General features: G+C 40.7%; 1 protein-coding gene across 2 annotated transcripts; it reads left to right on the top strand.

Moving 5' to 3' along the window:
* Positions 1-349: 349 nt before the first annotated feature.
* LOC309709327 (uncharacterized protein) lies at positions 350-4042 on the top strand. 2 transcript variants are annotated; one of them, XR_014277473.1, is made up of 3 exons: positions 350-699; positions 1465-1649; positions 2586-4042. XR_014277473.1 is itself a non-coding variant. In XM_082537891.1 (3 exons), the coding sequence occupies exons 1-3, from the start codon at positions 747-749 to the stop codon at positions 2863-2865; spliced, it is 348 nt and encodes a 115-aa protein (XP_082394017.1). In that variant the 5' UTR covers positions 737-746; the 3' UTR covers positions 2866-4042. The 2 variants fall into 2 exon arrangements, 1 of the variants encoding a protein (XP_082394017.1); XM_082537891.1 differs by lacking the exon at positions 350-699 and adding an exon at positions 737-761 and having other exon boundaries at positions 1597-1649.
* Positions 4043-13738: the final 9696 nt, after the last annotated feature.

Genomic DNA, 13738 nt, shown 5'->3' with positions numbered 1-13738 from the left:
TAGCAGGGGGTATGCGGCTGAGGGTGACATGTCTCAAGGGGTACGTGGCTGGAAAAAGTTTGGGAAGCACTGCTCTAGTGGAATGCTGTAACCACATCACAGTGTCAGTAGTGGTCAGCAGCTTTGGACAACTCCATCTTTTCATTCCCAATTACTGAAGTGAAAGAAGAATATAATACTGTGCAAAATTCTTGAGCTACCCCTCATTTCTTTATATTTTACAAATGGGAAATAGATACAGTGATTCACTGAAACAGGTACAAATATATGTGAATACAATATATAAGGTAAAAATCGACATTTCATGAGTTTGCATTTGATATGATATCTTTATTCTTAAGCATACACTCTAAAAAGTAATTAATGTGACCTTTAGTCATTACTTACATATATATGTTGTTGTGAAATGAAAAATCAAGTTCATAAATACTGTTAGACTTCCTAATTAAAAATTTTATTTTATTGAGTTCGGGTGACACAGAAATTATGCCTCTTTACTCAATATATAATCGTGATTTGTCTGAATTTAAAATCTTCTATTAATCAAAAAACAATATAATTTTAAGTTCTGTCGATGTAAAATACAACTTGATGATGTGTAAACAGCTCACAGTTCCCTTCTTCTACTCAAGCGGACATATTCAACAGCACGTGTTCAAGGTTTATCATAGCTGTCTTTAGCTGTGTTCGTCGCGAACGGTGAGTAATTTTATGCGAAATTACACATATTTGCAGTCTACTGAGGAATGTATTCACCCATGGTAAATAAGGAAAATGTTTAAATATTTTTCCAAACAGATAAGGCAAGAAAGGTCAATAATCCCACATATGGTTTCAGTAGTATGCCAGTTTTTGCAACACTAGGGTGCACAAAAATGACCATAGCTGCTGACTCAGCATTGATTCCAATTTGGTTTTGGAGAATGAAATGAAAACAGATCAAGTGGGATTATTGACATTGTAGCTTGTGTATAAAAAGTTTGGGGTTTTTTTTGTATTTACTGTCAGAAATGATTCTGTCCTGTCATGCCACACCTTATGTTTGCTTTTGTTGATAAAAAACAACTAATATATATATATATATATATATATATATATATATATATATATATATATATATATATATATATATATATATATATTAGTTTTTTTTTTTTGTTTGTTTGTTTTTTGAGTTAACACATTCCTCAGTAGAAATACATGCACTGGGGGCGAGTGGAGACCCCTCCAAGATCGCGATCGGTGGGGATACACGCTCCAACAGACTGGCCCAGTCCATGTCACCTCTATGTATATTTGATCTATGGAAAGCCACGTTAGGCTTTCCAGCACCCAGTGTATTCAGGTCTATGTAGTTTTGAATGTTTGGTTCTAGCTCACACAGCTTTGACAGGTGAAACTTATTCACTGTATTGAAGACTCACAGGTGAAGTTGAAAATACCATCTTTTGTATTTTTGTGCAGGCACAACTTTCTGGTGTTATACACTGTCCTGGCGTTGCAGATCTAGGGGTTCCAGTTAAGACGTGGTCAGCCTTCTAAAGAAAGTGGGAATCTCACCGAAATATTCAGTTACTTTGCTGTGTTTCTTGCCAGGACAAAGGCTCAAACCATCATCTTCTCCTGGTACCAAGGGACCTTCTTAACAAGTAAGCTTGAATTGAGTAATTCAGAATCATGAATCATGCTGACTGCAAATGAAAAGTATGAATTGACATGAAGGATTTTCAGAAGCCGATTTGGACTTGGGACTACATTACGACAAAGCACTGCTGTAAGCCTCCACATGGTTATAACACAGCAGTTGAAGCCACTGCCGACCAGTGTCTATAAACCAACATGCTATTTGTGCAATATTTCTTCAACAAATCAAAGATCCATCCATTGTTACTGCAGCTTACTATGCTTGTATAGTAGTGGCTGTGTGTGTTTGTTTATGGAAGCTGGAGGCTTTTTCAACTGTTGCGTTATATCCATGCACCATACAGTGGATGTTTACAGCGGTGTTTGTCGTAACTGCAATGTAGTCTCAAGTCTAAATCAGCTTCTGCAAATCTTCCGTGTTACTTTTGCACTTTTCATTTGCCGTGAACATGATTACTAAGCTCCCAAGAAATATTTGTTTTCATTACTGAGTCATTTTAATCACTTTTGCACACAACATGCTAGCACCTGCTATTCACTTACATTGTTTATGCTCTGCTAAAGCAAATGGATTGCTTCCGGAGAATTAGTGTGCTGTTTACAAAAGGCTTGTTTCTCACTTTCTAACTGTGACAATATGGCAATAGATAAAATTTCACTTAGAAGTGGAATAACCCTTAAAAATGATTTATTAGATTTTCTTTTCAAAGTGGAAAAACAAAACTGTGAAAAACAAGACATTTTTTATTTTAAACGTTGGATTATGGTTTAATTTAGCTTTTAAAAATTACAGAATGACAAAGTAAAATCACTGAAAAACACAAAAGACAACCTGTTTTAGCTTATTTTCCTACCTGTAGTAGTTCATTCCCTTATGCACGTCATCCTGAAGTGCTTGAGCTATGTATTTTATACATCCTAACATTTAATTTCTCCTACAGGGATGAGGAGGAGCTCAACGCAGACCTTGCAATGCAAATCATGAAGATTGCTATCATTGGTGATGGGCCTGCAACCATCATCGTTGAGGGATCCAAGATCCTGGAGAGGATTGATGTTGCCAGATCCTGTGCTTTGATGATGGGAGTAATCTACGCTCTGAACCTTACCTATCCCAAGCAGCTGAAATTTACCTTTGAGGTATTTCAAAAGCTATGCCTTGAGCTTGATGGACAAAAAGCCAGCTCTAAAGTAATGAATCTTAAGTTTGGTATTTTCTAGAGCAGACTTGATAGACCATTCGTGAGTGAGTTTCACAAAAACCTTATTCCTGCATTTCTGGCACTACTTCAATGTGTTTTACTAAATTTTAAAGCGCTGTTCTTAAGTCTTCTGAGTTAATGTTTTGCCGTGCCTTAAATGCTGTTATTTGCACATTTTTAAGGAATGCGTTTAATTTCTCCCATGACCTGTGTTCTGAGGGTATTGGTGTGTTTTAAAGTTTGTGTAATGCCCTCTTTAGCTGGCCTTAATCTTGAGGGTGAAAAGTCAAATATAGAAGAGAATCAAGAATACTTTGTAAGAGTGCTGACAAAGTTGAATGAAAGAAGCTTTGCTCATTTTATGTTTAAATTAGTGCATTTAATGTATAGCAGCCTGTCATCTATTGTTTTGATTCACTGTCACATGTTAAAGTTAAAAAAAAGAGGATTCAAGTAGTAGGTTGTATTACAATTTTAATACACAGCTCATTAAGTTTCAGCAGGCAACTTGTGTTCTAGGAAACTGAAGCCCACAAATCTTGCACTTCACACGCACGTTAAAGAATTGTGATGTTTGTTATTGTAATTAAATGGGTCTAACTCATTTGAATACATCTTTCTGAATTTCTATTCTTTCTGAGCACCAGGTACGAGTCCCTTAGCTGATGTCCAGGTATTTGGCATCACATCTGCCGCATTCAAACAAATACACACAACATCCATTTCTTTTTCTGAAGGTCATGACACAAGAGCACACACAGCGCATGTTAAGGCTGACCTTCGTTTGGGGAAAAAAGTGATCGACAAGTTTCTAAGGTCTTAGAACCTTGACTTCTTTGTGGGCAGGCACCACCATGCATGAGCCTGCCCACGCGGTAGTCATGGTTATAAGACACAGCCAAATGATCAAGGTTGTATTTTGGAGCGACTTAGCCTGCTGGGAAACAGGTAAATGCCCTTATAGAATCTCCTGTAGGACCAAAAAATTACTACACTGTAACCAAAATATCATATTTGACCAACATAAATACTATTTATGCCGACAGTTAAGTTCATTTTAATTATAAATGTGTTTTATTTTGATCAAAAAGCTACTTCACCATACATAAATATAATCTTGGATCAACTTAAATTCCTGTGTATTTGTTGACAATTATTAAGTTCATGTTACTCAGAATGTGGGTTTTTTTTGTGGCCAAAAAGTAACTTCACTATACGTAAAATTCACGTTGGATCAACTTAAATTTTTGTGTTCTAGTCGAAAATTATTAAGTTAATTTTACTTAAGAATGTTTTTAATTGTGGCCAAAAAAGCTACTTCACCATACTCAAAAATATTGCTTTGAATTAATGCTATTCTGCCAGAAGTTGGCTTAACTCAAAAATTCTAGTGGAAAACGTTAACATGTTTTTTTTATTTGAACCAATGTTTTATTTATTAGAGTGTAGCCTGAACTTTCTTAGGTAAGCTTTATTTAAATTTTTCTAAGTAGTTTTCAGTAATAGTGCTCCAAGCTTCTTGAAGGACATTCAACCCTCTTCTTCTGATGTTGGCTGCCTTTTCTTCCATTCTCTGTCAAGATGATCCAACATTGCTTCATTAATGTTGAGGTTCAGGCTCTGAGGAGGTATACAGGAGAAATATGTAGTCTTAATTCCATCAGTTTTGACAAAGTCCCCAATACCATTGGCTGAAATGCAGCGCTAAAATACGACAGAGGCACTGCCATGTTTTACAGGTAGCTGTAGACTCTCACTGTTGTATGTGTCTCGTGACCTCCTGATAATGATTTGAGCCAAAAAATTCTAATTTAGATTTATGACTCCATAAGAGCTGTTGCCATTGATTTTGAGTCCAATTCTTGTGTAATTTGGTATACCTTAGCCTTTTCTCGAATATCTTTTCCTTAAGAAGTGCTTTTTGACAGCCACCCTTCCACTGAGACCATTTCTGATAAGGCTTCAGCAAACTGTAAATGGATCAATTCAACGGCCCGATGCATTTCTCAGGTCTTTTGTCAGGCCTTTGCTGAAGTTTTTCTATTTCTTATGGAAATGACATTTAGATACTGTTCATCTCCTGTAGATTGTTTTTGGGCCTGTGACTTCTTTTTGTCCTGCACTTGCCCATTTTCTTGATTTTTTTTTAAGAACACCCATGAGATCTTTGAGAACTTTTGGTCAAGACCACTTTCAAAAAACAGCAGAAAGTGACCCAAGACTTTTGCACAGTACTACATATATGTATCAAGTCAAGATTAGACATCATACTCAAATAACTCCAGCAAGAATGAGAACAACCTGTGGTAAAGGATAATGAAGAAGCTGCCTGGAACGCAACTAAATGCAACTAGGGACAGGAGGTTGTGTGTCACATTTTAAAATACCAAAATATACTAGGACACTAGTATATGGACCTCCTCGAGTAAAAATGTGACATTAGGCTTTTATCTATTTTGTTCGCACAGATTTCCCTTTTTTTAAATGCATCCAAACAATAGCTTTGTCAAAATGAAACACAAAACAATGCTGCTAAAATAATCTCCTTGCCTTTCACAAAAGAGGAATTTAAACTTTATAGTGAGAATGTTTTTTAATAAATTAAGTTTGATTTAGTTTCTTTGAAAATAAAGTCCTCAAATTTACTCAGTAACTGCTGCAAAAATATAAGGTCAAAATGAACCCCTTGGCTTCATGGATGAAAGAAGTCCACTTGTCGTTATTATTAGTCCAGTGTGGGATTTTAAAACTTCAGTAACATAAAAAAGCGAATTTCAGGCATAAAACAGTGAGTCAGTGACACTGGTGTTACTGAACCTTTTCTGAAACATTCTTCTCTGGAACTACAACAAAAAATGTGCACATCCTGCTTCCATTTTAGTCATGAAAATAGCAGCTGGCCACCTATGTCAATGTTCCATGTTTGTTTCAGTTAAGTGTTTATGACAAAAATGACCTACTATCCAAACAGGAGGCTCTAGGGAGGAAAACATCACCATATAGTTCTTTGTTTTGTCATAGGCAGAAAAGACTCACAAGAGGATTGAGTTAGAGAAGAAAAACAATATAACTTTATAATCACACATTAAGGCAAATTACTTTCACTTTTAACTTAAAAAATCAGTTTAAATTATTAAACTTTTGTTTACCATCCTGTGAATATCCTGTATGTATATATATATACAGGATATTATATCTATCTATCTATCTATCTATCTATCTATCTATCTATCTATCTATATATATATATAAAAAACCAGCACGTTTATCCTTCAAGCTCGGGTCCTCTACCAGAGGCCTGGGAGCTTGAGGGTCCTGCGCAGTATCTTAGCTGTTCCCAGGACTGCGCTCTTCTGGACAGAGATCTCCGATGTTGTTCCCGGGATCTGCTGGAGCCACTCGCCTAGCTTGGGAGTCACTGCACCTAGTGCTCCGATTACCACGGGGACCACCATTACCTTCACCCTCCACATACTCTCGAGCTCTTCTCTGAGCCCTTGGTATTTCTCCAGCTTCTTGTGTTCCTTCTTCCTGATATTGCTGTCATTTGGAACCGCTACATCGATCACTACGGCCGTCTTCTTCTGTTTGTCTACCACCACTATGTCCGGTTGGTTAGCCACCACCATTTTGTCCGTCTGTATCTGGAAGTCCCACAGGATCTTAGCTCGGTCATTCTCAATCACCCTTGGGGGCATCTCCCATTTTGACCTCGGGGCTTCCAGGCCATATTCGGCACAGATGTTTCTGTATACTATGCCGGCCACTTGGTTATGGCATTCCATGTATGCCTTGCCTGCTAGCATCTTGCACCCTGCTGTTATGTGCTGGATTGTCTCAGGGGCATCTTTACACAGCCTGCACCTGGGGTCTTGCCTGGTGTGATAGATCCCAGCCTCTATGGATCTTGTACTCAGACCTTGTTCTTGTGCTGCCATGATTAGTGCCTCTGTGCTGTCTTTCAGTCCAGCTTTGTACAGCCACTGGTAAGATTTCTGGTTATAAGCCACCTCCTCTATCTGCCGGTGGTACATACTGTGCAGGGGCCTGTCCTTCCATGATGGTTCCTCACCTTCCTCCACTTTCTTGGGTTTCTGCTGCCTGAGGTATTCACTGAGCATTCGGTCAGTTGGGCCCATCTTCCCAATGTATTCTTGGATGTTCATTGTCTCATCCTGGACTGTGGTGCTGACACTCACCAGTCCCCGGCCCCCTTCCTTCCACTTAGTGTACAGCCTCAGGGTGCTGGACTTGGGGTGAAACCCTCCATGCATGGTAAGGAGCTTTCTTGTCTTGATGTCAGTGGCTTCTATCTCCTCCTTTGGCCAGCCTATTACCCCAGCAGGGTACCTGATCACGGGCAGGGCGTACGTGTTGATGGCCCGGATCTTGTTCTTACCGTTCAGCTGACTCCTCAGGACTTGCGTGACCGTCTGCAGGTACTTGGTGGTTGCAGCTTTTCTAGTGGCCTCTTCATGGTTCCCATTCGCCTGCGGGATCCCCAGGTACTTGTAACTGTCCTCTATGTCTGCAATGTTGCCTTCTGGTAGTTCAATCCCCTCAGTTCTGACTACCTTCCCTCTCTTTGTTACCATCCGACTACACTTCTCCAGTCCGAACGACATTCCAATGTCATTGCTGTATAGCCTGGTAGTGTGGATCTGTGAATCTATGTCTCGTTCACTCTTGGCATACAGCTTGATGTCATCCATGTACAGGAGGTGGCTGACAACTGCTCCGTTCCGTAGTTGGTATCCGTAGCCAGTCTTGTTAATGATCTCACTGAGGGGGTTAAGGCCTATGCAGAACAGCAGTGGGGACAGAGCATCTCCTTGGTAGATCCCGCACTTGATGGCGACTTGTGCTATGGGCTTTGAGTTGGCCTCTAGTGTTGTACGCCACATCCCCATTGAAGGCTCTCAGGGTCCCGTTGATCTTGTACAATTCTAGGCATTCCAGTATCCAGCTGTGGGGCATTGAGTCATAGGCCTTCTTGTAATCAATCCAGGCAGTGCACAGGTTGGTCAGTCTGGTCTTGCAGTCTCGGCTGACTGTTCTGTCTACCAGTAGCTGGTGTTTTGCGCCTCTGGTATTCTTGCCAATTCCTTTCTGTGTCCCGCTCATGTATTGACCCATGTGCCTGTTCATCTTAGCTGATATGATGCCTGACAGGAGCTTCCATGTAGTACTGAGGCAGGTTATTGGTTGGTAGTTGGAGGGGACTGGTCCATTCTTGGGGTCCTTGGGGATCAGGACCGTCCGGCCTTCAGTTAGCCATTCCGGGTGTCCCTCGTTAACTAGCAGCCGGTTCATTTGTGCTGCCAGACGCTCGTGGAGTGCAGTCAGCTTCTTTAGCCAGTAGGCGTGAACCATGTCGGGCCCTGGTGTTGTCCAACTCTTCATACTGGAGACCCTTTCTTGGATATCTGCCACTGTGATGGTTACTGGACCCTGTTCGGGGAGGTTGCTGTGGTCTGCCCTCAGATCCACTAGCCACTGAGCATTGCCGTTATGGGTTGCGTCCTTCTCCCATATGCTCTTCCAGTATTGCTCCGTCTCCAGCCTTGGTGGTGCTGTTCTCTTATTGTTCCCTTGCCACTGAGAGTACACCTTTGCTGGTTCTGTGGAGAACAGCTGGTTTATTCTCCTGCCTTCTATCTCTCTGGTGTACCTCCTCAAGCGGCTGGCCAAGGCTGTGAGTCTTTGCTTGGCAGTTTCCAAGGCCTAAGGTATGGACAGCTTGCCATATTTCTTATGCGCCTTCTTTGTCGCACCTTTCTGCAACTCCGTTAGTTGGCTAACCTCCCTCCGTGCTACTTTGATCTTGCCCTCTAGCCTCCTTCTCCATGGAGGGTACTGCCCCTTGTGCCTGTTCAACTTGTAGCCAAGCATCTCACTGATCACTGCTGCCGTATTGTAGATCAGCTTGTTAGTGTCGGTAATCGTGGTTGTAGGTATTGCCCGTAGTGCTGCATTAACATCATCTAGCAGACCTTCTGAGGGTACTTCACGTAATCTTGGTAACCGGCTACGGGGGGTCCAGGTTTCAAGCTTGGCCATGATCCTATCTTTCAGGTCAGTTCCTCTCGCACTCAACGATCCTTCTCCCATCGCACTTGGGGCTGTGTATATATATATATATATATATATATATATATATATATATATATATATATATATATATATATATATATATATATATATATATATAGAGAGAGAGAGAGAGAGAGAGAGAGAGAGAGATATAAATCACCAAATCACATCAATATCACACAGTGCTTTATACTGTAAGGTAAAGAGTCTAGAATAATATAGAGAAAACCGCAACAATCAAGTGACCTCCTATGAGCAAATATTTGGCAACAGTGGGAAGGAAAAACTACCTACCTTTTTAACAGGAAGAAACTAGAGGACCAGGCTCAAGGAGGGGGAGGTATTTGTCGCAACATATAAGGGGTGAGGAGAGGGAATCAGGTCAAAAGATGAACTGTTGAAAATTAAACTGTATTGTTTCTTTGTACAGGTGTTATTGGACCATCTGTATTTGAATTGTGTAGACATTAAACTGAGTGAGAGCAGTGCCCTTAGAATTCAGTGCCATGGTTTAAGACTAACATCAGAGAATGAATCTAAATTTACTACTTAATTAAGGCAAAGGATTCGAATTCAACCTTCTGCTAGTTCCTGGCATCCATTCTAATCAGGTTATCTGAATACCTAACACACATATAAATGACACACAGACAAGCACATGCTGAGAATCACACATATGTACTTCTGACAAATAGAATGAGTGATTGGCACTGATACGTAGAACTGATGTACTGTATGGAGAAAAATACAAACTGTTTTGGTGATAAACGGTGAGACTATGAAAATTACTGGTGAGATCAATCCTGAGTCCAGCAGCCAGCACCGGAGATCAATAATAATTTATTGGTAACTTTCTTGCTTTTATTTTATTTTTTTTATTCTGTGCTTTTCAGTCTGCAGAGGTGGACAGAAGACAGGATTAAGAAAGTGTTTGTGTGGCCTTGGAAGTTGATTAAAAACAGGTGCTGTGACAATCACATCAAAGTGATGGAAGCCTTATGAGAGAAAGAGTGTGTGTGTGCGTGTGTGTGCGTGTGTTTCAATGGCTATTGATTGTTGATCATAATTCTCTAGGTGCAGTCCAGGACTCTCCATCACAACAATTCACTGGAGTCTGCATTGACTTATGGGTTGCAAACTTCTGTCAGCACCAACATGCACTGAATAACAGAACAGAGGGAGCTGATAGATGGATATCGGGAAGGACTCAGAAAGAGGAGTGAAGGAAAGCAGGAAATCCATTCAATAGAAGTTAATTTCAATCTCCACCAGATTCTACCAGTAACCCAGTATAAACTGAAACATTGCTCCATCACTGCGAGAGACCCATGCCTTGTTTTGCTTCTACTACCAGCCCTCACCCTCTTCATTTCCCTTGCATTGTAGCGCCCTCCACTGACCATTTTCCAAACTGCAGGGATGAAACAGCAGAATTTAGAGCCTCCCCACTGACAGCGGTTCATTTTTTCTACAACGAATCAAACCACGAATGTAGTGAGGCGTCTCCATGGTGTTGCTAAGGAAACGCAAAGGCATTATTACACACATTATCAATCCAACAACCAGAACCCCTAAGGCAGTTCACAGACACTATAGCAGGTTTTTACTGGGACTATGGAGAAGGGAAAAGGGAGGAAAGGAAGGGAGTCAAGAAGAGGTTCATGTCAGAGTCCATGACTGACTACAACAAAAGAAGAGAGAAGAAGAGCCACAGAAAAGACCAGTAGTTAATAAAGACTGACAAAAGACTGTGGGAAAGACAGTTGGATGGAGCATTAGACAGATATTAAGATGGAAGATGAAAATAAGACAGAAATGGCAAAAAAATAAATAAAAATCAAACAACCAGATGGAAGATAGACAGTCCAACAGACAGCAAACAGTGAAAGACAGGCAGATGAACAGACAGGCCAACAAATACATAGATGGACAGGCAAGCTGACAAACAGGAGAACTAAAAGGACAAAATGACTCCATAACCCATGAAGTATTTTTCCATGGTAAACATACATACAATCCACTGGCCACCTGGTTGGATTTAACTGTGTACTGGCTATCAGAAGAAGACACACACATGCACAATTACACATACACACAGACACAGCTTCTGTTTTGTCAAGTTAAACTATAACCCATCACACGTTGTCTTCCAAGCTCCTTCTGCACAGACCAAACTTCATATTGTTTGTACGCATTTCAGTGTGTGTGTGTGTGTGTGTGTGTGTGTGTGTGTGTGTGTGTGTGTGTGTGTGTGTGTGTGTGTGTGTTGTGTGTGTGCTCGTTTCAAGTGTCTGAGTACAGTATGTGTGTGATGAATCCAGTATTTAGGACTGTGTGATTGGAGGAATATATAACAAAAGGTCAAGCTGTCAGAAAAACAGCCAAGCTCACAGAGCCCACAGCACTGCGGAATACCAAAGATCCTCCACTGCCATCACAGATTCTCTGCATGTGTATATGGACACCTACAGGTTTTAATGCTGGTTTACTATACTGGATGTGCTCTAATGTGTGTGCAAGGCAAAGAAAAATAGCACGCATTTTTCTTTTTCCTTCACACTCACACGTACAAATTACACACACACTCATTGCATCGCTGCATGATTCTTTTACCATCCATTCCTTTTGCCGTGTGTGTTTACTCTAACTGTGAGCAAATCGATTAACATGCTCCACATGTAAACGGATGGATAGTGAGGGAGAGAGGAGATGAAAGCAGAGAGGATTAGTTAACACAGCAACTCCTGATAAATGCATAGACCCCTTATTATTCCCTTAATGAAAAAGGATGATTCTCTTCATTGCCTCCCATCCGCTTCGTTCTTTTTCTCTGCCCTCACTGTCTCCCTGACCTGATAAAAGTTTCAGTCCACCTCCCTTCCTTCCTGCTTTTATTTCCCTCCTCCTTTGTTTCTTCCGTGGCTTATCCCAATCTTCTTCACACAGCCTAAATTCTCTCTTCCTGCCCTCCAATCGTATTCTCATTGTTTCATATATCTTTTTCTTTTGCCAGTTTTATTGTTCCCTCTTTTCATATCTCATCCATTTCCCCACTTCCTTTCCTTTCCTCTTCTCTTCATTACTTCTGCCACCCTCCCACAGCATTCCCTTCCCTCCTCCCAACCTCCATGTCACAGGGTATCATGGTTAATTAGGCAGTAGTGGATTTGGACTCTCATTAGCGTTTCAACAGGAGCGAGGAATGCCTTCGTTCTTATTCTGCCAGTGTACGCCCCACCCCACCCCTTTACCCCCGCTTTTCCTTCTGCTTCTCTTTCACCATCTTCTTCCTCTCTCCTTCCCTTTTTTCTCTGAAGACAGGATAAGCTGGCCCTGAATTGGTTGTCCTGAACTTTAACTTGTTCCCTTTTTGCTTTGATGAAAAGTTGGGCTTTTTTCCCTACCAAGGAAGAAGGGACATGTGCCAGTTTGTGCTTGTGCTTGATAAACTGCCAAAAATAAGGAGGAAAAAAAGAGAAATGGAAAGTGTCACTTTGAAGTGGGACCTACATTGTCATTTTCGGAGGCTTTATATATTGCAATAACATGTGGTGTCATAAATAAATTGTCCTTGTTGGGCATTCTTGTTGTATAAACTTGCTTTTACTGCAAAGTTTCACTTTGAAAATCGGTTAGCATTTGCATTTTCAGTATGCAAAGTTAAAATCTGTCGTTCCAAAGCAGCAGGTAACCTGTCACTAAATTTTACCTCTTTGCACTCTTTTGAAAGTATTTGTGCTCTGTTTTCCACCATTTTGTTTCCAGTTTGTATTTTGTGCTGCTGAGCTTGTAAATGGCCTCTCCTAGTGAGACTGCACCTGCATTAGTCAACCCGATAATTGTGATTAATTATAGTAACACGCACGAATGTGCTTGCACGTAGGGGCACACACACACACACACACACACACACACACACACACACACACACACACACACACACACACACAAACAGCTCATTGCTACAAGGTACCTTTGTCCTCTGTCTCTTGCAATTGCACAGCACAGGCATTCAAAAACAGGATACACTAAATGCTTTGGATTTTGATTTTTCTTTCCAGTACAAAAAATATCTTTGTACATATATGGAACCTGGCACATTATCTTGCCAATTGTGCTGGAGCAGAATTTTTGTTTTCTAGCCAGTGAAGAGGTGGGTTCATTTTTTTCCAGTTTTATACCCTTGCCCCTCCCCCAAAGGACTGCTATTTTACCACTTGCATTGTGTAACTTTTTTCTTGCTGCACTGCGATATTTACAATCCCTCTGTCATTATGTTACAAATGGGCATATACTAAGCCATTCTGCAGCAGAAATGTATGCAACTATGTGACAGGTGAGCATGAATTATACGATCGATGGAGGAATGCACACACCCTCAGAGACTGCCGTGTAATAGCTGAATGTGAGGGAACAAATAGAAATTGCTCAATCCAAGCTGATCTCCATGATGTATTGAGTATTAAATTGCACATTCACTTTTTTAAAAACATATTCACAAACACAGTCACAAAGGGAGTTTCTTTTGTCTTAAGCATTGTGGGCAAAGCATTTTTGCATTTCATTTGATAAGAGTGATGCTGGGTAACGGTAAACAGAAGTCTTACAGACACAGTTTTGGCAAAGTGGCATGCTGTCGGAGATTTGAGACACTTCAAGGTTGAGAAAACTGTAAATGCCACAGATTCAGGAATGGCAGACAGGTCTTGTACTTTTTGCTCTCAAAAGAACAGCGCCATCAGTTCATCAGTCTGGACTATCATGCATCAAATGTCACAATGGCTCTTTTTTCCTGAGGA

The sequence above is a fragment of the Aulonocara stuartgranti genome (assembly GCF_965226115.1).
Source record: "Aulonocara stuartgranti genome assembly, chromosome: 6".
NCBI lineage: Eukaryota > Metazoa > Chordata > Actinopteri > Cichliformes > Cichlidae > Aulonocara > Aulonocara stuartgranti.
The sequence above is the reverse complement of the archived record's forward strand: the minus strand, read 5'-3'. Positions and strand labels throughout refer to the sequence as shown.